Here is a 26,699-nt window from a genome sequence, read left to right on the forward strand (position 1 = left end):
GGGCAGATGAAGGTGTCCAGTTGTGCTGATGCAGGTGCACCATGCCATTTCTTCTCTTTGAGCTCATTTCAGAGGTTATTCCTCCTCCGGTCACTGCTGTGGATACACAACCTGTCCGTCTGTCTCCAGGCACTATGGTTATCTGCATAGGACCCTCACCATCATGTCTTGTTTGCAGATATCTTTGTAACCAGAACAAAATAGAAAATTCTTTCCAGTAGCACCTTAGAGACCAACTGAGTTTGTTCTTGGTATGAGCTTTCGTGTGCATGCACACTTCTTCAGATACCAAGGACTTCCATTTCATGTGGCTCAATGTGGTGCCTTCCAAACTTCCAGTTACAGGTGGGTAGCCGTGTTGGTCTGCCATAGTCGAAACAAAATAGAAAATTCTATTTTCTATTTTCTATTTTGTTTCGACTATGGCAGACCAACACGGCTACCCACCTGTATTTGTAACCAGAGTTGGTCTGCCAATGGGCCCAGTGCCTGAATTTAGCTCTCCATAGAGCACATCCTTGGGGATCCTGCCATCTTCCATTCTGTGGAAATGACCCAACTCCTAGATGGGCTACCTTCCCAGGTTCCTGAGCCCCATCTGCCCTTCATTTCCTTCAACAATACATGCAGAAACTGCCTTCTTGACCATGGGACCCACTATTGGTCTTGTTCGTTCAATCTGCCAGAGCTTGCCTTCACATGCAGGAGATAGGTCATAAACCCTTGGTGAGTCTTGTCTATCGGCTACCTTCACCTGGTTTAGCTGACCAGTCAAAGCTGTTGCCCAGGATGTGGCCACTGTCACATACTGGCAACATAGGAGCAACAAACGAAAGCTGAGTGCAGGGTGGGGACCAGTGGTGGCCGAACTACCCCAGAAGGAGCATGACGTTTCCCCCACCAGAGATAGTGCCCCTCCCCGTACACCCCATATGCCCCATACTTTGGAGTAACCCACAAGTGCAGAATTGACATGAATCATGTTACCAAGAGGAGTTCTGCCATTTGCATATTTGCCATATTTGAATCATGAATGAAGGTTTAAAAAAAGGCTTTAAAAACATGGATTAGGGTATTGCAGCCCAAGCAAGCAAGCTAGACATATCTACGTGTACGGGTGTTTAAAGACTCATGTTTATGTTTGCTGGGGGAACACCATAGACACAACTGCTATGAAGTTGCTTGGATCCAGGTGGGAGTAAATTGCATTCCTGAAGCAAAGCATAAAGCACTAAATCTAGGCCAACGTTTTTGATCTGGCTGTGACCCCTTTTAACTTATTCCATTTTTGACTGTTTTCCTTGTAAGCTCTTAGAATGCTCAGCCATAATAATGACCCTTTTGTTCAGTATCCCTCCTTGGCACACCGTGACTGAAGCAAAGCCTCACGTTCTTTCATTACGCATTCATAAGCTAAGCTGAAAGTCGCTTCCAATTTCCCTTCACTCCACCCCTGCCATTTCCTGCTTCACAATGACTTTCGTAATCCTCGTTCAGAATTGTTAGAAAGAAACGCAATGGGTAGACTTTAAAAAAGAAGAAGAAGAAGAAGAAGAAGCTTTCCTGCTAAAATGTTTAATGCAGAGTGGCTGCATGAAAAAGCAACAAAACATGGAAATGGGTAAGGAAAGGAGGGGAAATCATTTGTAACAGAAGGGAAAACATAGGAACAGTGATAAAAGGGAAACAAAGAGAAAACCCCATGCTCTCCTCTTCCCCAACTGGTAGGAAATTCAGACAGTAGCCTTCTATGGGATTTGTTTCCTTGTCAGCAGAGACGGCTGTATTTTTGTAATACCTTTTTATTTGCGAATACACAGCATGAGCCTAGAGATCATGTGTGTTCACCCAGAGAAACAGTGCTAGTTTTAAAGCTGCACCGGTTTCCAAAAGCAGCAACATACCCTGGGAGCCCACAGGGCCCCTTTGCTTGCTAGGGAGCTGCATTTGGATAGGTGATAACCCCAAAGTTATATGGGACAGCTACATATTCCTGCGAAGGGGACGACAGAGGATGAGATGGTTGGACAGTGTTCTCGAAGCTACTAACATGAGTTTGGCCAAACTGCGAGAGGCAGTGAAGGATAGGGGTGCCTGGCGTGCTCTGGTCCATGGGCTCACGAAGAGTCGGACACGACTGAATGACTGAACAATAACAACAACAACATATTCCTGCATTGTAAAGGGTTGAACTAGACGGTCCTTGGGGTCTCTTCTGACTTTACAATTCTGAGATTCTATGATTCTACGACTTGGTTATCTATTGCTAGGTACATATTTTTTTTAAAGAACTATTTTCTTCACTGCCCTTCCCCCCAAAGCAGGTTGGATATGACATATAGCTAGTAGCCCCCAGCCATTAGTGGTCATTGGATATTAATGAGCAGATGACACTGTGGTTGTTTCATCTCCCAGCATCGGGGGATTCCAAGGTATACATTGTTGGGGAAGGGCTGTAGCTCGGTGGTAGAACATCTGCTTTTGCATGAAGAAGATCCCTGGTTTATACTCTAGCATCTTCAGATACTGCTGGGAATATCCCATTTGAAACCCTGGAGAAGTACCGCTGGTCAGTGTAAACAGTCCTGAGCTAAATGGATCAATAGTCTAATTTGGTATAAGGCAACTTATTAAGTTCCTATACTTGCCACATTTCGGGAAGAAGAGTTCTGTGCCTTTCAAAATTCCATGTGAGACAGAAATGCAACTGGCATAGTATCTTCTGGCATGAAACAGCACTGATGGAAAATGTTTCACCTGGTGAACATCTGTCTGCCATGCAACTATTTCCCCATATGTAAAAAGGTAGCAGCTATATCCCTTCTATAGTTATTTCCTTTGGGAAGGTCTGAGTGCAGGGAAATGGAAAATAAGAAATGGAGCAGCAGTACAGTTTTAAATTTAGGGAGATGGAAAAGTTGTAGAAACAGGAGACTGAAACTCATCCTTATCAGCATTCTGCATCTCATACTAAGTGCATTCTCCTTTTGTCTTTTCTCAGGCAAAAATCTTTTATTTTTCAATTCCATTTTTGGCATTATGAAACTCTGCAGTAAATTAGCAGGCCAAAATTTTAATCTTCATATTTTTTATTGCTATTTATTTCAGAGTACAAATAAAATAAAATTGGGATGTTTCAATGGCTAGGGGAAAAACATATCAAGTAGATGGGAAGATTTTACTTTATATTGGAATAACGATATAGGCAGAAAAGTGGTGCTAGAGATAATATAAATAAATAAATATATAGATATTCCTCCAAGGTCATATTAAAACAATATTCTTTCCTTCCCTCCCCTTCTTTGGCTCCTGTTCCTTGGAATAGGTTTGTAAATCTGTTTTGGCTGGTGTCTCTAGGAATAAGTTATGATGAAGTTATTTTGTTGTTTGCTTGTTTATCTGTGCTCAGTCTGTATTTCTTAGAATAGGTTTGCAATATTTTGTTTCCAAAAAAATGTGGAAATAAAACAAATAATTGAATTGTTAATATGATTGTGAATTCATATTTTAGCTATTCTTTGTTCTGTAGAGGTCTTTTTGCTCGTAAAAAGTTTTTTTGAAAAGAAGAAGAGATTGGTATAAATCCTTTGACTTTTAGGGGCATACATAAAGCAGCAGCACAAGTGTGTGTGTGTGTGTGTGTGTACGTGGCTTCATATTGTCTCTCTCCAGCCAGTGTATGTAACCCCCTAAAAATAAAAAATAAAACCCCCCAAAAAGAAGATCTGTTTCAGTATGGAATATCTTCATACATCTCTCATAACTTTTGAAAATAAATTTATTCTCCTTACCACATAAATTGTGAGTAACAGTTTTACCTAGGAACCAGATAAAATACATTGGAGTCCAATTTTCGTTTGTGCGGACAGCTGTTTGGTCATGAAAACAACGGAGAGAGCAGCTTTCGTGTTTCCATGTGCTTGTCTTGATACAATTGGCTCTCAGCCTCCTCCTGCCAGGCAAAATCCACACTACAATGGGAAGACAGGCAGAGCCTGACTATGTGAACAAATGGACTTCTAAATTCCATGAGGCAAAAATGTGCCCCACATCCCCTCAAGCAGTGGCTCTAGTAAGATAATAGCTATCAAGAGTATTGGCCAGAGAGGCCATGGATTGTATGGACCAGGGCCAGATTGGAAGATTTTGCTCACACTGTTTCGGTTTGCAGAGTTGAATTTTTTATTGCATTTTTATCCAGACCTTCCTTCAGGGAGGTCAGGGAGTGTACAGAGTGTCTGTCTCACTCATATTGACTTCTTAAGAACCCTGAGAGTTATATGGGACAGAGACGTGGCTAAGTGGGGATTTGATTTCAGATATCTGAACCTGTACAGTACAGTACAGTACAGTACATATCGTTGATCTGGTTTGTTGGAGGTAGTTACAACACTTGGGCTAAACCATAGTTAAGACAAATTACAGTTTGTCTGAGTTACAGGTGGGTAGCCGTGTTGGTCTGCCATAGTAATCGAAAATTCTTTCTAGTAGCACCTTAGTTTGTCTGAGTGCAGATATAATGAGTAAACATGGTTAGTTAGAATTGAAAGCCAAAACTTTTAGTCTTCTGCTTGCATTTGTGCAGGAAGGGAGGGTGGGGCCCACAAAACCAAGAGAAATTCATATAACACAAAAACATAGTTCATCACTGTGTCTGAATTGGGACCACCAGCTTTCTTTATTAGTTGCTTATTCTCCACACTGTTGACTGTCCTTGCTTTCCTTCTGTTCAAGCTTTTCTTTTTCTCCTAATTTCAGCATTGCCAAGTCCATTAAATCCAGCATGTGTCTGTTAGTTCAGTCTGTTCTGATAGTAATTTAACATAGCATGGGAACCATTTTACATGCTGGGTAAAAGAATGCAAGGAATGAACAAATGATCTTGGCCCATTAGCAAGTTTTCTTTACAAGTCACTAAATGATTGTGTGTGGTGGGCAGGGGGGGGGATCTCTCTATTTCACAGAGGGCATCTGCACATGTACTTATTGCCTTGGGAAACATGTGTAGTTGTACATTAGGGTAATGGCCATTTTCTCACAGATTTTTGCACTTTTCACTGGTAGAAAAAGTGGTGCCTAAGGTGGCTGGGGCAACCCAATCAGATGGGTGGGGTACAAATAATAAAGTTCTTATTATTACATGTAGCAGTGTATTTGTTGTTGTTGTTGTTGTTCAGTCGTTCAGTCGTGTCCGACTCTTCGTGACCCCATGGACCAGAGCACGCCAGGCATGCCTATCCTTCACTGCCTCTCGCAGTTTGGCCAAACTCATGTTAGTAGCTTCGAGAACATTGTCCAACCATCTCATCCTCTGTCGTCCCCTTCTCCTTGTGCCCTCCATCTTTCCCAACATCAGGGTCTTTTCCAGGGAGTCTTCCCTTCTCATGAGGTGGCCAAAGTACTGGAGCCTCAACTTCAGGATCTGCCCTTCCAGTGAGCACTCAGGGCTGATTTCTTTAAGAATGGATAGGTTTGATCTTCTTGCAGTCCATGGGACTCTCAAGAGTTTCCTCCAGCACCATAATTCAAAAGCATCAATTCTTCAGCGATCAGCCTTCTTTATGGTCCAGCTCTCACTTCCGTACATTACTACTGGGGAAACCATAGCTTTAACTATACGGACCTTTGTCGGCAAGGTGATGTATTTGCTTTTTAAGATGCTGTCTAGGTTTGTCATTGCTTTCCTCCCAAGAAGCAGGCGTCTTCTAATTTCGTGACTGCTGTCACCATCTGCAGTGATCATGGAACCCAAGAAAGTGAAATCTCTCACAGCCTCCATTTCTTCCCCTTTTATTTGCCAGGAGGTGATGGGACCAGTGGCCATGATCTTAGTGGCCATGATCTTAGTGTATTTGCATAACCCTAAATAGTCATTAGATTACAGAGCATAAGGACGGACATTCAAGAAAGTACTGAAATTCTTTATTATTCACACAGGTTTGAAGAACACGAGTGCACAATTCTCTCTCCCTCCCAGCCATGATGTAAAGTGGAGAGGAGTGGAGTGGGCGCCATCCACAAGTTGCTGCTCCCATCATCACTTACCAAAGGCGATGTTGGCTGGGGCTGATGCATAGCTGTCAACTTTCCCCCCCCCTTTTAAAGGGAAATTCTCTTATTCCAAATAGGATTCCTCGCAAGAAAATGGAAAAGTTGACAGCTATGGGCTGATAGGAGTTAGAGTCTGGAGAGTTTGTCTTGTTCGGATAAATCTGAGTTTTCTCTCTTTCTCCAATTTAAATATAGCCATGTTCTCTGGTGATCAGAACAATTGAAGCAGCCCACTCTTGTGGTCACATGAACAAGCTGTGCTGGAATTTTATCTATCTATCTATCTATCTATCTATCTATCTATCTATCTATCTATCTATCTGTCTATCATCTATCTATCTATCCATCTATCCATCCCGTTCTTCAGCTGAAATGACTCCCAGAGCAGCTTGCAATGATCAGTAATAAGACAGTTCCTGCCCTCAGGCTTGCAATCTAAAGATATTTAAAGAGAAGCCTGTGCTTCAGTTTCTTCATCAGTTAAGCCCTTATATGACGCCTGGTTCTCCTCCTTAGCATCTCATGCTAAGTGCTTTATCTTCCCAGGCCAAAACCCTTTATTTTGTTCATGCATTACTGGTCTACATGTTCCATTGGCCTCCCATGGAGGAAACTGTTAGGGTGTTGCTGTTGTTCAGCATGGCAAGTATAAAATATAGCATGTTCGTGTCTGGTAGTGTCACAGAGTCTCACCTTATTATGTAGGGGATCCATGTGGCAAGCCACTCCAGCATTAGAACTGCAGCACAGAGCAGCCATCGATGTGGAACATGTTTCAGCTGGGTTCTATACTGTTTAAATGTCAAAGCAGCCCTCAGCTTTCTGGAAAACTGTGTTGCCTGCAGGTTCTGTGTAGCGTCTAGAGATGGCAGCGTTCACACTGACACATAAAATTGATTGCTATTCTTGGCTCCTGCGTTATATTTCTTGGTTCAGCTTTGTTTGTTTCTCTTCGTTTTGGTTCCAAACCTAAAACTGGCTGCAGTTCTATGCCATAATCAAGATGTTTGGCCAAAATATATAGAAAATATGAATTGGCTCTTCAACATTTGCACATTGGCCAGATAATTTGAGTGCGTTGCCAGACTCCATAGGCAGAGACAAGTTTGAGGTTGAAGCTGTTCTCTGTGTATTGTCACTAGAACAGATAAATTATTAGTTCTGCATTTCAGAAGCATAAATGCTGCCTATTAGAGAGTCAGGATCGCCTTTTACTTCTTGCCACGCTCAGCTGCAAAACCCAGGTTGTCACTATGTAATGTGTGAAATACTGGTTTATTCAGTGAATTTTACAGAACCTTGTGAGAAGACAAACTGGAGCTACATAAGAATGTTGTTGTTGTTCAGTCATTCAGTCGTGTCCAACTCTTCGTGACCCCATGGACCAGAGCACGCCAGGCACCCCTATCCTCCACTGCCTCCCGCAGTTTGGCCAAACTCATACCAGTCGCTTCAAGAACACTGTCCAACCATCTCATCCTCTGTTGTCCCCTTCTCCTTGTGCCCTCCATCTTTCCCAACATCAGGGTCTTTTCTAGGGAGTCTTCTCTTCTCATGAGGTGGCCAAAGTACTGGAGCCTCAACTTCAGGATCTGTCCTTCTAGTGAGCTTAGGAATACTTAAGAATAGTGATTCTTAATAGAAGGTCCATCAGCACTTCATATAGGAGTCAACAGTCAAAATGTCCTCCTGTCTCCTAATTCATACTTTCCTGGAGTATCCTCACAGTCTAAGTATTAGATGCTTTATGTCATTTTCATTAGAGATGACTTTTGATGGCTTGGCTAAGCAAGAAAACTGGGTTTTAATGGTTTGCATTGAATTTCAACATATATATATATATGTTTTGCTTGTGCATACAGATATATGGAATGGTTGTCAAATTTTCCCTATCCTAGGATTTCCCCCCTCCCTCCATATATTGGTGACATATTTTGGCTAGACTGGTCCTCAAACTAGATTAGGATTGACTTGTCCATTTTCCTTTGCTGCCACTCTTCCCCGTCTTGGAAAGAAGTCAAGTAACATTTCTAGAAACACTAGTTCATTGGCCAGGCATCAGATGCTCTGCTCCAGATGTCTTCTGGTTATTTCTTTCATTTGATTCGTGACTTCTAGCCATAGGCCCGAGAGCTTTTTCTTTTGCCCCACTGCTTCCCCCAGGAAAACCCTCTCTTTACTTATTAATCAGGGCAAACGTCAATACTGATTCAGCACTAAATTGCAGGTGTTCCCAGGTAAAGTGTTGGGACAAAAGAAGAACCTCTCTGACCCATGCCTGGAAATCATGGACCAAACAGGAGTGCCCCAAGTGCAGTTGCTGAACCAAATCAAGTCTACTGTGACATATTGGCCTTTAACTATCTGTGGCCTTTTAGAAGTGGATGGGGTGTTTTAATGCAGGTATATGCAAACTCTGCCCCTCTAGATGTTTGGGACTACAATCCCCATTATGGGAATTGTAGTCCCAAACATCTGGAGGGCCGGAGTTTGCCCATGCCTGTTTTAATGTGTGCCCCACCCCCATGGTTTTATGTGGGTTTTTGTTGTTGTTTGGTTGTAAATTGCTCTGGGTTGCCTTGGGCAAGATAAAGCAACTAACAATTTTAATTAATAATTGCAATAATAATATTGTTAGACATTTGTAGGTAAAATTGCTGAGCTCTTTGTGACTTGGATACTGTGCAATTAGTACAGAGGCTAAACTAGAAGTGCTTGTGCTCTTGATCTTTGTCCTTGCTGGTTAGGGACTACTATTGGGCAACTATTGTCCTGTGTCCCATTTACCATCCTTTGGCAGAATGAGAAGCATGGCTGGACATGTTCAGGCATTCCGAGATGATACAAAAATTCTTTTATCAATTCCAGCCCACCTTTCAACTGGACCACAAGTTTGAAGGAAGCAAGTACACAGCCGGTTTAGGATGTGCTGATCAGTGTTTACTATGAGCATCACTGATTGTGTAACTGTATTGATATGTGCATAAAATGTGCATAAAATCCAGTTTTACACATGCTGTTGGTTGGATTAGAAAAGTGTTTTTGAGAAGCATGCATTGTAGTAAACACAGTTTGTTGGATCGTGTTAAGAATATGCAGTAGGTCGAAAATGCAATGTGTTCAGGCACTGTCCAGTAAATAGCAAAGTGACTCTTGCACAGATGGACCTTCCCATGCAAGCCCCAGCTGCAAGGCTCAATGAGCCATTATATTTTAGAACTGAAGTGAACAGCTGTAAAAAGAAGGAACCTGTCTCCCCACCTCCAGTTAACACTTCATGCACATCACTGATGAGGAATGTGGTAGTGCAAGCTAGAAGGGTAAGAACAGTCCTTTGACATGTCAAAGAACACCAAACACACATTACAAAATCCAACACTTAACTCTCACTAATGTGACTTGTATTTGTATCCTGAAAGTGCTTTTAAAGGCCCTGGTGAATTATCTGCATGTGGTGGTAGGTAGAAGAAATTTTTCCTTGTTGATTGATTTGTTTTGGACACCTCTGCTGCTTCTGCTAGAGTATAATAGATCATGACTTTTTTCTGGGTCATCTTCAGGAAATGGTAGGAACAATGGGACTAGCATTGACTAGCTGCACTCCGTCCTTTCCAGGCATTCCTGGAGAATTTGACTCAGGAATTTTAAACCAGCTCCCCCCTCCCCCAAGGGCTTTGTCTTGTAGAGTGCCACAGGTGTTCAATTTATTCTCCCAGCATTCGGCATCTGTATCAAAACAGCTGAGAAAGATCATTCGAACATTTGGAATGTGGTGTTATTACTACGCTGATGACACCCAGCAATATAGGTTTTTTTGTTTTTAACTGATCCAGAAGCAGCAGCATCTTCCCTTAGACAGCGTCTGGTAGAGGCTGAAGTTGAACTAACTTAATGCCAGACTAGACAGAACTGCCAGTTGGCAATCTTGCCTTCTGGGGATAATAACCAGTCTCTTTCTTGGTTAGACCAATGAAGCGTTACAGGGGTCATGCCTTATCCTCAGCTGACTGGTACTGGTCTATTGAGGCAAAAAGATTTCCTTGGTTGGTGTGGCTGATTTCTTGGCAGTTTACTTACCCCAAATGGATTTATGAGCTGCGTGGCTCATGAAATCCCACAGGACACTGTGCCAAAACCTGTAGTATCACACAGCAACAAGAGAAATTATGCTGTTATGCTTCTGGTTGGCCACTGTGGGAACAGGATGCTGGACTAGATGGGCCACTGGCCTGATCCAGCAGGCTCTTATGTTCTATATTGTGTTTTATATCTTAAGTTTTATGCTGTGAACCGCTATGGTTTTAGCTGAAGGGGGGGGCAATATACATGTGCTATAAATAAATGAGTACATTTATAGCTAATATCCAAGGTCTTTGTTTTATAATTTACCCCAAGCTTTGATGATTAATGACAGATGATGATGGATCAAATGTGTTTTCCATATGAGCTGTGAAGAAGAATCCATAGAAGACTGACAGTGGTGCAAGTTCTGAAAATGAGAGGCAGAGGTTCTAAAAGAGTTTAGTAAACCTTCCTTAGGAATTTCCCTCCAGTCTGGTCATTTGTAACTGGCATGTACACACATAGATGAGATCTGCCCTCCTCTCCCCATGTTTTATGGTCAAGTGTTTGATGCTTTATTGACTCTGAAGTACTTGTCGATGGGATCATATTAGTGTTGAAATTGTTTATGCAAAAAGTTGTTTTCTGACTCACTCGAAGGCAGCTTGACATTTCCCCCTGGCTACATTTCCCATCATTATGTGGATTAGCTGTGACCCAAAGCCTAATTGCATTTTCTCTCTTGCTTCAGAACATTCTGTATGATTAACCCATGAAGGTCAAAGGATTTTGTCGTTCACTCATATAAATATTGTTGCACATCACCTCAATCTCTGAGCAGTGTGAGATTGCAGGGGTTACGGGCGCTTACGCAGGGTTTTTGGTTTGCTTGGAATAAGGGACAGTGGAGACTTTGGTGTATTTGGAATATACGGTTTATTTACACATGCATACAACCTGAGCCTATGATAGAGGGGCTCACAGCATTAATACCCCAAGAAGGTCTTGCTTCTCCCATAGCCACAGCCTTGGATTCAAACAGAAATCAAGCATTTTCTCCCTTTCAGGCTTCTGCCTGCAGCCTGCCTCAAGCCCAGCTCTCTCACCAGCACTGAACTCTGGCTTTAGTCTCTCTAACAACCAGCCAGTTGAAGGAGGACGGGGCACCTATCTTCTCTCTGGCACAGAGCCACTTTCTTTGTTACCTTAACGACCCGTACTTAGGCCGTTACCAAGAAGCTGGATTGCTCCCATCTTCCCTGAGGAACTTGCAATCTGAAAATTGTTGAAGAGGGAAGTGAGAATGATCAGAGGAAGAAAATGGAGAGCTGATCATTGGTACCTGCAAAGCTCTGTGCCTTTGGGAGTGCTGCCGATCATCTGACTGTCAGCACTGGCAAACCCTGAAATCAGTTGAAGCCTATGCTGCTGCCACATGGTATTTTGCACTCTCTCAGCAAAAGGTTAGCATGGCTATTCTCGGTGCTATTTTATTTATAGAAAAAGTGGGGCCAGAACTCACCATTAACATCTCCCTTGTTCTCTTATAATGGCAATGGCTCCCACCTGAGAGGTGCCGGAACTCAGTTCTGGTGAGTTCCCACTGAAAAGAGGCCCTGGCTACTCTAACGCCCTCTTTTGCACGCACGCTTGTTTTTCTCTTTACTTTGCAGCCTTCATGCATTTCATCAAAGTAAAAGCAACAACACCAGGGACAAGCTACATGCAACTAAACATCACATGCCATTGGGCTCTCTTACATATTTCTTTCATTTATTTTTATATCCTACTTGGCATATAGTGGTTCCAAGCTGACACATTTCCCAGTTTTTGTTTTTTTTAACAAAAACTTTTGTTCAATTTTTTTTTTTTATCCCACCCTTCACCCCAAAGGGATCTTGGAGCAGCTAGAAATGTAAGATAACACAATAAAACATTGACACATTATAAGCATCGATCAGACCGAAAGGAACAGCGATTCATCCCTTCAATGCAGAAACCTCATGCATAATTATGCCCCAAAGACGGGGACAAATAGGTAAAATTTAATATTCCGCTTGAACATGGCCAAAATGGGAGACTGACTGATTTCGCTGGGTGGGTGGGAGTTCAGTAAACAGGGTGCCACCACTGAGAGTCCCCTGATCTATATCACTGTCCTTCTTGCCACTCCCACTTACAGGTCTTTCTCCCTGATCACCATGTTCAGCTCAGAAGGGAATAAATGCTAAATTGGAGTTTAAAACATTATTTGAGCTGGGATTAAATGCATTTCCACTTGACAATACTACTTGGAACATGCCAAAAAGAATAAGAAGACTTTGTGATGTGTAAGTTAGAAAGGAACACTGCATCGCTTTGGTGCATTAATGGTAATGAGGACACAGCTGTTACATTATTTAAGCCAATAATTCTTACAGATTTTTTTCTCCAGGACTGGCTTTCATCCACTACAACTTATTTGCTTAAAAAGAAGCCCCAAAGCCACATTGCTTAGAGAAGAATTACCTTAGCTTTATGGAGATTTCACTAGGAGCACATCTGGCTGACGAACAGACCCCAAAATTGAATGAAATTTTAAAAGCAATTTATTTTCTCCTGGATAAGTCATCTAGCTTCTACAAGGCCAAAGATTGCAATGCCTTGGCCAGGGAAGAATAGGCAGTCTTCTTTTTTCTCAGAGCCCATCAAGACTTCCCCAGAGGGAGGTGGCCAAATTGGTGGATTACAGACGTCAGTGAGAAATTTACCCTTTCAAACAAAGCTCTTCTCAAAAAGAATATTGCAGATCTGGAAAAGATGCAGAAAGGGATAAACGTTATAATAGGGATGTGGCACCTTTAAAAAAGAGAGAAACTGGTGCTAGGATTGGTGTTGCTAATGTGTTTTGATGATATATTTATCAATAAGTTTGATAGGTCACTGAAATCCTCACTTCATAGAGCAGATTCCTCATGAAGGGAGCTTTATGTACAATTCCTTGTAGTAAAGATATCATGGAAACATGTTAGGAACATCAATTCAAGCAGCTCCCTTTCTTTAAAAAAAAAGTGTGCATTTTTCTGTGGTTGGTTAGAGTAGCTTTGAGTGTTTAAGGATTTAAAAGGTTTTTTTTTTTAATGGGTACACTCTGATGCACCAGCACAATGCATGCCATATGCTACACACATCCAGCTGAAAAACATCAACTACAGCAATAATAACATGGCATCCCAGAGGCCATGGCAACACAGCCAGTACCCACCAGTCATGGCCAGTGTGACAATGTCATGATGTGGTGAAATTGTAGAGAAGTTATGGAAATTCCCCCATGCCAGCCAACACCTGCTGAAGTGTCTGAACTGTCTTCGGAGGCAGCCCTACGTATAACATGTTGCAGTAATCTAACCTAGAGGTTTCCAAAGCATAGACAACAGCAATATGTTATCCCTGTCCAGATAGGGGTACAACTGGGCCAGCAGCCAAAGCTGATGGAAGGCACTCTGTGCCACTCAGGCCAGTTGAACCTCAAGCAACAGCAAAGGATCCAGAAAGTTACGTACCTACTCCTTCAGAGGGAGCATAAACCTATCAAGGGCAGACAACCTCCCATCCATCCAGTCTAGGGAACCACCCACTAACAGTACCTCAGTCTTGTGTGGATTTAGCTTGAGTTTGTTGGAACTCATCCAGTCCATTACTGAGGCAAGACAATGGTCCAATGCATCCATTGCCACACCTGCAGATGTAAAGGAGAAGCAGCACTGTGTGTCATCAGAATATTTAGGATTCTTATTCTCAAAAAGCTTTGTGTGACATTCTCCAGCAAGCCGTGTTTTTGCTCCTGTTGTGAAATGCTAGGAGTGGTTTTCTTTGCTCCATTGACACAGTTTATTCCTCTGAAACAAGCTTCAAGATCTGAGAGTTTAACTCTGAATAATGGATATGCAGAGCAATGCAACCTTAAAAAGCAATGGATGTTACATCATAAGGACGAAGAGAGGTGCAAGATTTTAAGAGCAATGGAAACAGTTCTGAAGCGTCCTCAGCTGCATTCAATATTTTGCTGGCCTTCTGAAAAGCCTTGGAGCGAATGCATTAATGACTCAGTTCAACTGTACCGTCAAGAAGTTCACGCATTAGTGGGAATGTAAACTAATCACTATTTGGCGAAATCTACTAGCTCAGTTCTCCTCTTCTGATGTCTCCAAGTTTCCCAAAGAAATATAGCAACATATATAGAACATAATGATGATAAGAGCCTTGCTGGGTCAAACCAAGGACCTATCCAGTCTAGCAATCTATGTCTCCAGTGGTTTACTAGATGCCCCTGGGGAAGCTTACTAATGGGGGAAAAATCAACAGTCTTCCTAATATGCATGATTAGCTTAATATTAACCACAAATTTGTTTAATCCCCCATTAAGGAGGCAGTTTTTTTAAAGTTTTGCTCTCATCTGCCTATTTAATTTATAAAGTTTGGTGAAAATGAAAAAGTAGCTCATATTACTTTAAAATGATGATTGTAAAAATGGTTCGGAATCTTGTATCTGATATGAAGTTCTTTCTTGTAGATATTTCTGTAGTGAAATAACACACATTCTCTTAGCCCCCCCTCCTCTCAAGATAATTGCATTTGATAAGGAGTGCTTAACAATGCTACATTCCTAAAGTACAAACCACAGCCAAAATGCAAATCACTGCTGTGTTTGGGCAGTGTTATTTTTTCAAGGACAGCCAGATAGGTTGGGAACCATCCAAGACCAACTCTCTCGACACCTGTTTAAAGGCAAATTTCAGTGTCCAAACTCTTAGGTTCAACAGATGGATATGCATATATTCAGTCTTTTTTCTGGTGGGATGCAGGGGTACACACGCCCCTAAACATTTTGTGAAACTTTGTACTTTTGTCCATTTACTGTATTTATTTTTCCCAATTTAACTATGAAATGGTGGTTTTCTTGAGTCAAAATGAGAGTACCCCTAAACATTTTTAAGGGGGAAAAACACTGCATATATTAATGTGCTTAATTCTGTAATTGAAATCAGTGTGACTTCCAAGTGTATACCATAACTCTGACAGAATCATGTCTATTAGCATACTAAAATGAGGCACAGTATTGGAAGACACAGGTTAATATTTTAACGGCAAGCAGGATGACAATTTTAGTATATCAGAAAGGCTGACTGTGAAAAAGAGAATGAATTTAGCACCTGCAAAAAAACAAAAAACCACCAGTTGATTCCATTTGGAGCCAAAGAGATGTAGGCAGAAAATTAGAAGACAATCTTCCTAGCAAAAACAAAGTTATCAAGTGGAGACATAAAATGCCCATCTTCAAGGATTTTTACCAGAGACCAAATCAGGATGTCAACTTTTTGTTCTTTGGTGGGGTGTGGGGTGATTTCCAAAAGGAGATTATACTATCTTCTCTATATCCCACTGGATTCTGGCAGCTCTTGTTCCTGATCAGAGATTCACTGCTGGGGTCCCACAAGCAAACACTTATGTGTAACTCAATATCTATTCTGTAAAGCCTGATTCTAAAGTGATGCTGGAGAAGGAAAAGAAACTCACCTGTGCAGGACTTACATACCGCTTACGACGAAATTGGCTCACTAGCTCTTATGTGTGCAGCACCATTGGCACTTCACCATAGCCCATTAATTAGTCCTTTTAAACAACACTGGAGATGAAAAGCAGTAGAGACTTGCTAAGCATTGTTTCTGCCATATACTTCAATGATGTTCACAGCAAAAGGACCTGGCAGGAAATCAGTGAGTTGCACAAAATTAAGCAGTTTATTCCCATATTTATATAACGTAATGTGCAAGAGAGTAGGGAAGGGATGTTTGCACAATGCCTTCCATTCCATTTGCTCTTGCTTGTAATTTTCCAAGGAACAAAAAAGTGCCAAAGAATGTCCTTGGAGCACTTGTATGTATAGATCTTGAGTTACATGTAAGTGTTTGCATGTGGAACCCCAGCAGTCTGTCACGTAAAGCTTGGCTGAATTAAACCATTTTGGACAGGAACCCAAAACCCCAAAAGTGTGGGTGCTAGGCAGGCAAGGGGTTCCACAAATAAGGCACCATTACAGAAGAGGCCCTGTTTTGTTGTCCTCACCTTGCAGGGGCACTCAGAGAAGGATGTCCAAATATTATAGATGTGAATGGGCAGGTTTATATGGGAGCAGTCAGTCATTTAGGTAAGATTAGAGAATCTAAAGGAGTAACATACGCAAAACAAAAAAAGGAAAAAAGGGGGGAAAAAACAGCAAGTTCCTGTACCAAGGAGGAAAGTGACATTAATTTGCTCCGGAGGGTCAAAAGAAGCTCCAAACAGCATACAGTGCCAGGAGGGGAGATGGTTCCATCTGACTAGCAGAAATGCTTGCAATAATGGATCATTCATCACAGTGCAACATTGAATTCTACCCATAGAATGCAATTTTGCCTAATATACAATTTTTTGCAATCAATTTCCCCCAATTTAATGCATTTTTTGGAGTTATTCTCACTCATTTTTGCATTTTATGCACATTTCCCAAAATGTATGCATTTTTGTACATGTTACTTGGTTGAAGAACCGTGTTGCTAAACTCAGAAGTCAAGTGTGAATTTTGCAGGATGGTTTCATTTCAGTTCACATATAGCTTCTGAAAATTCAGTGGATTTGCCCTTAAATGTAAGCAGATTCAAATTTCTCCCCCATTCCTAATTGTAATCTTATTGAGCATTTATTCTGTGTGGTGTTTGTATCAAATGGGGGGAAGTAGTTTGTTGCGTGGACAGGCAGAGACCACCCCCCAACCCCAGGTGACTCCCTAGTGGAATGATGACTTGTGACAACGTGTTATGGGATTAAAATTGGCCAAAACTTTATTAAAGATTCAGATGTAGGGAGACCTTGGCTTAGGCATTGGGGATCTGGAGAACATCAGGGTTATCCAAAATGTGTGGGGATTGGGTTGACTCTTGAAAACATATGTTTAAGCAGAGAGCCCGCCCGCCCCCACCCATTTCGCCGCAACGCAGGGGAGACAACTGACAACCTATTGGCGTATGGCCAATGACTCCCCTCAAAACAACCCCTTTAACAGGGAACCCTGGGATCACCGCTACAGGGGGGGAGTGGGTCACTGCTTCACGCCCCGCCCCCATTTAGGGAAGATAGGATTCCGCCCAAGGCCTGAAACCGCCAAAGCTGTGACGTTTTGCTACGGAGAAGGCAAAATCTGCCAATGCAGGGAAATTCCTTCCCGGTCCTTTAACAGCAACCAATGACGTAGCAGCACCCGTATACCTGTGGAGAAGAGGTTAACCTCCAAAAGAAGGCATATCTGAGGGAGGGCAGGGTGGGAGAAGCTCTGGAGGCGACTGAGGACTCCCAGGTAAGTTCCACCCTTTATTGTGTGGGCAGGGCGGTACCACCCTACCTGGCCAACTCCCTTGGCAATGCCCCCCCCCTCCCAGGATTGGTTAACTGTCTGAGGTTAGGCAGGAACCTCCAGGTATCCAGTGTGGGAGGGAGCAAAGCCAACGGGGCCCCCCATTTGATGTGGGGAGCGGTCATTGTGCCAAATCCACTCTAATTGCCAAACCTGAATTTTCTAGTGTACCATCCCATGCACAAAAGAACAGTCTGGAAGCATCCTTAGGTTTCAACTTAATGCAGTTACCTGGCTGTAAACTCCACTGAACACAATGGGAATTGTTTGTATGCATGTGTCAGTCCCATTGAACTCTGAGGACTTACTTCTAAGAAACCTGCTACATCATGCTGCAAGTATGCTTAGGAATACAGCCCTAGTGCTCTGGAGATCAGGCAAACAAAAGGTCTGATTGAAGGCGTTTTTATTACGGGTTACAAATTCCCAATTGGTCTGTGTTCAGAAATGTTATTTACCAGGAAAGCAACCAGTAGATGTAGCATGATATCAAAGAAACTGGAAATAACTTTTGTCATTGAATCAGCCCTATAAGAGACAGAGCATCTGTTGGGTGGACATGTTTCTCACGAACTGTCAATGATTCTCCTGCACTCAGTACCTTGGCATAGAGAGTACAATACTGAATTTTCTTCAATGCCTCAGAGACTGTGGTTAAAACTGCTCCAAATGTATTTGGCATTCTTCTTCCTTGCTTTCTCAGATGGATCTTTTATATATTTGATTATAGGAATGGGACTCTACAGTTGTGACAAATGCTTTTGTATCTGAACAATCATGTAATGCTTGATTATTCTCTGAATTGCAGATGTTGATGAATGTGCATCTGAATCACACCAGTGCAACCCCACCCAAATCTGCATCAACACTGAGGGAGGATATACTTGCTCCTGCACGGAAGGATACTGGCTTTTAGAAGGCCAATGTTTAGGTATGTAATACTTTGGGAGGAAGTGTCTTTAAAACAAAACAAATCAGTTTGTGATTTCTGCATGATGGATTGGGGGGAAATGTGTGCCTAGACCACATTAAGTAAAGGGGACTAAGGGTGCTATCATTCAAAGGGATGGCAGGTCTCGGAGAGAGTGTCCTATGAGGTGTTAACCAGTCATGCCTGACCCAATGCAATGTTTGAATGCAACAAGACACCTCTACACATTTCAGCAAAGGGACGTGGGTGGTGCTGTGGTCTAAACCACTGAGCCTCTTGGGCTTGCCGATCGGAAAGCCAACAGTTTGAATCTGTGCAACGGGGTGAGCTCCCGCTGCTCTGTCCCAGCTTCTGCCAACCTAGCAGTTCAAAAGCATACCAGTGCAAGTAGATAAAGAGGTACCGTTGTGGCAGGAATGCAAATGGCATTTCTGTGTGCTCTGGTTTCTGTCAAGGTCCTCCGTGCGCCAGTAGCAGTTTAGTCATGCTGGTCACATGACCCGGAAAGCTGTGGACAAATGCCGGCTCCCTCGGCCTGAAAGTGAGATGAGTGCTGCACCTCATAGTCACCTTTGACTGGACTTAACCGTCCAGGGGTCCTTTACCTTTACCTACATAGCAAACAGTGTCTTGCATCCAAACAAAGTATTGGGTTGGCTATGAGTCAATCATATCTCTAAAGCATAAGTGAGTGTATAATTTGGGCTGGCCAGAACCTTAATTTGAGATACACATACCTGGCTCCTTATTCATGTTTCCGGCGAGGACGCCATCGCGGGCGGTCGTGGGTCGCTTCGGCAGCGAAGCGACTCAGGCCGACCCGGGGGTTGGAGCCCCGCTACCGCTAAGCAGGGCTCCGGTAAGCCGCGGGTTGAGCGTCCCGCGGCTTGGGCCCTCCGGCAAGCCCACTATAGCTCCGAACCCTTCCCTCGTTCCCCCTGTAAAGGGGGAGTGGGGGTGAAGGGACTACGGAGCTGGGCTGAGGAGGAATGCCCCAACTGGGCCGGCGAAGCGGCGGCCGCCGCTCGCGGTGAGCGATATCGTTCTACCTGGTAAAGAAAGACAGAGGAAGCCCGTTGGCCGTGAGTACTCTAACAGTGGATTTACCTTGATATTTGGCTCTCCGGGAGAAATGAAGAAAAGGAAGCCCGTTTTGACTCCCTTTGGAGAAAGAGAAAGTAACTGTAGCAATGGCGACTGCTGTTACAATGGAGGATACAAATGTTTCGAACTTAACAGGCAAGATCGGTCAGACCCCTTTAAGGGATCAAAGTTGGTGGAAATATTTCTTTTTAAAAAGGATGGAATGTAATCTTTTCGCCCTGACTCCAGGGAAAATGGCTGCGGAGATCTGTGCTTGAAATGGAAAAATACTGTGACTAAGATGGCAAATACTGTAATCTGATACCCTGTGCCCATTTCTACCATGCTGGGCTTTGTTTTCAAGTTGGTTTTGGACTCTGGTCTCACGCATGAACAAAGGACTATTATTTTGAAATTGGAACTGCTGAACCAGAAATTAACCTTGTTGAACCAGGATATGGCAAGACAGTTATATCCCACAGAACAGACTATTGTGAACATGGCTAAATTGGAAGAGACCTTTGACAGGGAGCTAAAGGGGATTATTGAAGTACAAAATACATTGTTTTTGCAACTCCGAAGAGATGGAACGTCCTGCTGGAGTGAGAGTCCCAGGATTAGGAGTCAATTTATATCCAATTTCTGGGGTGAGGGCCCAGGAATGATGGGGAAAAGACTTATTCGTTTACAATCAAAAGATGAATGGAATTTCGAAGCGGAGATGCTGGAAAATGAGGATCGGTGTACCCTGATACTCCCCGCAAAGACTGTAATAGACTGTGTCTGGATTTGTGGATTTACAGGAAAAGAGGACATTCTGGAAATTGGTCGAGGTATAAGTTGCAGAAGCATCTGGGGGGGAAGTCCCGAGATGGCGTAAGAAAATGGTTAGAAAAGGGATAGGGTGAAATATATTAAGGATAAAAATTAGGATGGTTTATTATGGTACCCTGAAGTCGGCGTGTTAAGATTTTAAGCTTTGAACTAGAGAAGAGATATTTGAATATTTGTGTTATTAGCAGCAGTCTAAGTGAAAGAAGATGTCTGATATGATATGATATAAGAAGTAATATGTTATGTTATAAAGTTGTATTATTAATTATTGTGAAGTAATATTTGGAATAGATCCGATATAAAATAAGAAGTGATAGATTATTATGGAGTAAAAATAAGATTATAAGAAGCTTGTTTAGCTTAGATTTATTAATGATTTAATTTCAGTGATGAGGAGTTACCAAAGTAAATTTGATTTGGAACCAAAGGAGAGGAAAACGGGGGAAGTCGCTAAGTAGTGACGTGAACAAGAAAAGTTGTTTTTTTTGTGAAACAAGAATAAGAATTGTTGGTGTATTTTGTTTTGTTGTGTTTTGATGGTGGGGTTTGTGTTTGTTGTGTTGTGTAGGCGTATGTGTTATATTGTTATATTGTTCTTTGTATTGAAAAACCAATAAATTCTTTATTAAAAAAAATACATATTTTGGCTATTATTTTTATGAGGGCACCATGCTTGACAGTGTCTAGTGTCCAAACTAAGCACTGATTTTTTAAAATAAAAAGTTGTAAAGTCTTTTTGGTTTTGTTTTAAGGCACGTACCATCTAAAACCATTCCATCAGTACTCAACCATTGACTTTTCCATTTTTTAAAACAAAAAGTCAACTTATTTTAGCCATAGTGTTATATTATCGATTGGAAGTGTTACATATCAAATTGAACCCTGAGGTGTCTTCTTTCAGATCATGTTAGATTTATTTATTTGCCCTAGTTATCTCAAGAGATACTCAGTTGTATACAGAAGAGTGTGAAAAAAGCATGGAACGTCATAAAAAAAAATGGGTGTAAGGAATTGTGGCTAATGTGTGTACACCACTTGCCAAACTAGCAGTGAATGCTTAATAAATCTGCAATAAACTGCCTGTGTGGACATGCCCTTTGCAAAAGATGCACAAGGTGTTAGAGAAACCATCATTTTGATGTTTCTTCCTATTCCTTGGGCTCCAGTATGACATCTTTTCAATAAGTGAACCAAATGCAAAACACATGCTATCAGCCGTTATGAATTTGTGCTCCTTCAACTCACAAAAAGATTTTCTGAAATTGAACACATTCTTTCTTTAGAGATGCTAGAGTAAGGTTCCATCTGGTCATTGGCCTTTTCCTACATGCACGGTAATAAAACTTGCCTTTATTTTGCCATTTTCATTTCCTGGCCTTGGAATCTTGGTCTCTCCAGTCTAAATCCCAACATTTTACCCACTACATTTTAATATTGCATTTTTAAATTGTTGTAACCCATCCTAGGACCTCACGGAGAAGGGCAGGTAAGAAATATAATATCATACTGGAGATCTGGAAATGCCTTTTAAACTAGGATTTGTTTACGCTTCTTTCTATTATTATTATTATTATTATTTTTATTATTATTATTATTATTTACAAAAAGTGTTTGTAGCCAGCACAGCAAACTGGTAGACTTGCAGCTGTTCTCCTGACCACTTTGCTCTGAATGCTGTCTCTGAAAGAGGACACTTTTGGCCCATTCTCAGAGTATAGAGGTGGTGAAGAAGCCCTCAGTGCTGCTGCTGGTTTCATACCAGCAAAGATTTTGATTACCATGCAAGTCAGTACAGCATTCTTTTAAATTTAACTTTTTTATTTTTTTTTACAGCTGGGGGAAAGTCGCTGCTCAGTTGTCGAGCTTCCTCTGTTGCAACATAATTTTTGCAGACGTGCTCACAGCGTGATATTTTCTGTTTTGCTTCTAATACCACACTGGAACATCACGAGCTTATAAAACTTGAGAAATACAAATTAAGACCAAAGATTTTGTGACGGTGTATGAACAATGAGCAGCTTTATTTATATATTACAGCTGCCGTGTTTATTAATTGTACTGATCTCCAACAACGCACTAGTCTGCTAGAAGCAATAACAAACATAGTCCCTGTTGAACAGGCTTAGATTAGATCCAATGTGCTAGTTCATGTAATCGAGTGCCTTGTTTTTTCATACAGCTTGTTCCATGCAAGAGATTTTGCTTGCTCAGCCCACCATTAGAAGGTTTATGATGTTATATTAAAAACATGGTTTGTGCTTCTGATATACAGGGTTTCTGACTACTGTGTGTGGATGCAGTGATCTGGACTAAAAGCAAAAAGTATCATGAAGAGAGTGTTGGTATGAGCTGGCCTTCAATGAGTTGCATAATCCTCAGTTCTTCAAACTTGGACCCCCAGATGTTGGACTACATCATCTCCAGCCAGTTTAGCCAATGGTCAGGGATGATGCGTGTTGTAGTCCAACAGCATCTGTGGACTCAAGGCAGGCATCGACAGACCAACAGCGAAGGGAGATTACAGGGTTCAATGAAAAAAGATTTTGTGTGCAAAGTAATGGGCCTGAACAATACAGCCTTTGATCACAATGAAACAATAAGATCTCTTAGCAAATGGTTGTTCGGGGTGCATGCGGTTATAAATTTTACTGTGTGACAGGTGCAACTAATAGTCTTGTTTCTTATTCACATTTTTCTTTGCAGACATAGATGAATGTCGCTATGGTTACTGTCAGCAGCTATGTGCCAATGTACCAGGCTCCTACTCCTGTACATGCAATCCAGGCTTTATCTTGAATGAAGACGGAAGATCATGCCAAGGTACTGTTTGTGCATGAGAGAGAGAGAAGACCAGGGAGCACAGTACTTTTTAAACAAAACATTCAACTGATAGAGCTTTCTGAATCTCTTTGGGAGGGTATTCCAGAGGGTTGGTATAACAACTAAAAAGGCCCGTTTCGAAGGTGTTTTCAGACGACAATCCACTGGCTATGTTACGGCCAGCAGAGTCTCCTATGAGGAACACAAAGACCAATGTGGCCTTCAGCCGGGAGATATTCTGTTATGTAGCCTGGTCCCACATGTTTAGGGTTTCCTTGAGTTTGGCTTGGGAGCAGCAACAGGCAGCCAATGCAGATCCCTAAGCACAATATCAATTTACCCATAGCCTTAAACACATTTATGAAGTTTAATGCATGGTGGTTCTTGCGATAATTCTTTTATGAAAGTCCTTGTTCTCCTTCAGCTGCAAAATCATCAAAGCTGTCTGGTCCTGAGTCTGGGGTGGGGGAAATCTCCTAGCAATATGCCCATAAAAAGTAATCTTAAGAGTTAAGGCTACAGTTCGTTACAGTCACAGACACGCCTTCATCCATTGCCCTTTCCCCCTTGTTTCATCCTGCTGCTTTTGGCCAGGTTTTGTTATGATTGAAGCAGTCAGAGTCTTAAAACTTGTAGATAAACAAGGAAGCACCTGCAGGATACACTTCAGTTTTGTTTGCCATATTGGTCTGAACCCAAACAGACTATGCAGAATCTTTTCAAGATGTCACAGTGGTAAATTGAACTTTTCCAGCACTGAAGCTTTGTTTGCATGTCAGTGTCCGATGTGTACTATCCGATGTTGCCCATTGAGTATAGCGGTTCCCTTGGCAGAATAGCTCTCTCTGACCTCGGGTACAGAGACAGTTTGGACAAACTAGGAGTAATTCTTACTTGCCATAAAGTAGTTCCACAAATGAGCAACTGACTCACACATTTGTCACCGCTTTCTCTCTAAAGTGGTGATTTGTACAACTCCCAGAGATGACCTTTGGAACATCTCTCTGAGACAAAAGATCAGCTATGTTTTATTTTATTTTTTCTGCGGGCTGTGTGTCCAATGTCATGGCAGGGATGAGGAATTTATGGACCTTCACGTGTACTTGTACTACAGTTGCCACCATTCCTGACCACAAGCTATGGTGGTTGTGCCTAATGGGAGTTGTAGTCCAACAACATCTGGAAGTCCCCATCCCTTCCTCAAGGGAAGAAGATACTCCAATTACTTTTTCTCTCTCTTTTGTAGCCAAAATCATCTTAAGTTTTGTCAGTAGGTTTTAATTTTAAGAAGTTCTTTTTCATTGCTGTAAGCCTTAAATAAAGTGATTGATACCGGTTTCCCACAGATGTGAATGAATGTACAACCAATAATCCTTGTGTGCAAAACTGTGTCAACACCTACGGCTCATTCCTTTGCCGCTGTGACCCTGGCTATGAATTAGAGGCTGATGGTATTAGTTGTACTGGTAAGTAAAAATTGTGGGCATTATTATCTTGGCTTTTAGGGGAAAGAACATTTTTTCCACATGTACTTACATTGTTTTAATAACAGCAGCAGCAGCAGCAACAACAACAAATTGTACGCCACCCATCTGACTGGGATGCCTCAGCCACTCTGGGTGGCTTCTGACAAAATATAAAGGTACACAATGAAACATCAAACATTAAAAGCTTCCTGAAACAGGGCTGCGTTCAGGTGTCTATGGAAAGTCATATGGTTGTTTATCTGTGTGACATCTGACGGGAGGGCGTTCCACAGGGAGGGCACAACTACTGACAAGGCCTCCTGCCTGGTTCCCTGTAACTTCACTTCTTACAATGAGGGAAGCACCAGAAGGCCCTCGGAGCTGGACCTCCATATCCAGGCTGGGCGATGGGAAGTGGAGATGCTCGTTCAAGTATACATGGAAAGTTAGAGTGATGAAACTAGGAAGGATTAACACGAACATCTAATCCCACAAAATGTAGGACTCTGAGCAGTTATTTCCATTGGTTTCAATGGAGCATACTCTCAAGTAAAGGTGCTCAGGATTGTGTGTGTATATGTATTTTGTTGAATCGGTGCCTCTTAACTGTAGAACCTTAGACTACACCTTGCTTGGCCTCGTGCAAGTGAACTAAAGAAGCATTTACAGTACACATGTTCTTGTCCCAAGTGTGCTGGCAGTGACCTTAAATCACTGAAGTCAATGAATTTAAGCATATGATTGCAACAAGGATTATATGGCTGTTTCTTTTGCTTTCATACTTGTTTCAGTTATGGAACTTAATACACTTGGTTTAATTTGAAAATGATTAGTTAAGCCTGTTTGTGTTCTGAAATGGTCTCCTGTGCCTAGTTAAATGAGTCAAGCTATGGGAAAAACAGATCTCAAAAAAATGCTTCCACCGCGGCCCCCCCCCAATTTACCATAAGTAGATGCAACGCTGCCTGGCGTACAGCAAAAAGAGCACTTGGGTGGGTCTTACTCAGAGTAGACCTATTGAAATTAATGTGCCTAGCTTAGTCATGTTCATTCATTTCAGTGGGCCTGCTCTGAGTTAAATCTAACTGAAGACCACCCTCAGTTTGCGCAGACAGGAGGCCTCTTTGGCTAGAGGTGAGGAAACTCAGGCCCAGGGGCTGAGTGTGGCCCTCCAGGCCTCTCCAACTGGCCCTCAAAACTCTCCCCAAGTCACACTCCCTCTGCCTAGGCCATGCCTAGAAGGGATGCAGCTGCTGGGCTGAGAAAGGTTCCCCTTCCTTCAGTGGAGACTGGTTCATTAGGGAGAATGGGGCACTGCCCCCCTGACCTCACTCTGTCCCCATCCAGTTCCCACCTGCCTGCATTCTTACTTACACCTAACCCAGGCGGTGGCACTGCCTGTCAACTTCTTCCTCCTTAGTCCAAGGTAGGGAGTACCTTGTAGGGAGTAGGATGGGACAAATCTAGACTTAAGTCGGATCTGCCTGTCATTTTCTCTGGCTTCACTTCCTGGTGGCCTCTCTGCCATCCACCTCACCTGTCCTGTGAGCACCAGCCACCGTGGCCTCCTCTGCCTTAGGTCATTCATCTGGGCAAGATTTCATTTTAAAGCGAAAACAGTACTCCAGACACAACATTTGTGCTGGTATTTCTGCCTACAGTAGAGCTTTTTCCAACATCATGATGTACTTGCTAAAGAATTAGTACACTCTATGCTAAACACTTAATTTTGGTACTTCTGAGGATCAGTTCTTAATTTGGCATATTGCTACTAGACATGCTCCTTTTTTCACCATCTGGCTGCATTTGATATTTGCAGACATCATAGGAAGGGAAAAAACAAAACCCAATGATTTCCCTAAGAGATACAGCAAGCCAGTTCTGGGATTGGATTGCCTAGTTGTCAAACCCAAATCCCCAAATATTATTTTGTTTGGTGTTGCTATTGTACCTAAAATTGCAAGGTCTTGTACAAAAATAGCGCTGGTGTTGCCCATAGATTCCTTTGACCTCCTCTCCCATT

General features: G+C 42.2%; 1 protein-coding gene across 2 annotated transcripts in view; it reads left to right on the forward strand.

The window, feature by feature from the left end:
• FBLN5 (fibulin 5) overlaps nucleotides 1-26,699 on the forward strand; it is a 52,366-nt gene that overhangs the window by 19,909 nt on the left and 5,758 nt on the right. For both annotated transcript variants that reach the window (XM_033141023.1, XM_033141031.1), the window contains 3 exons: nucleotides 18,351-18,473; nucleotides 23,094-23,210; nucleotides 24,557-24,676. In XM_033141023.1, the coding sequence (XP_032996914.1) occupies nucleotides 18,351-18,473; nucleotides 23,094-23,210; nucleotides 24,557-24,676 (360 nt within the window). The remainder of the gene's footprint in view (nucleotides 1-18,350; nucleotides 18,474-23,093; nucleotides 23,211-24,556; nucleotides 24,677-26,699) is intronic.

This window comes from Lacerta agilis, chromosome 1, assembly GCF_009819535.1.
Source record: "Lacerta agilis isolate rLacAgi1 chromosome 1, rLacAgi1.pri, whole genome shotgun sequence".
Lineage (NCBI taxonomy): Eukaryota > Metazoa > Chordata > Lepidosauria > Squamata > Lacertidae > Lacerta > Lacerta agilis.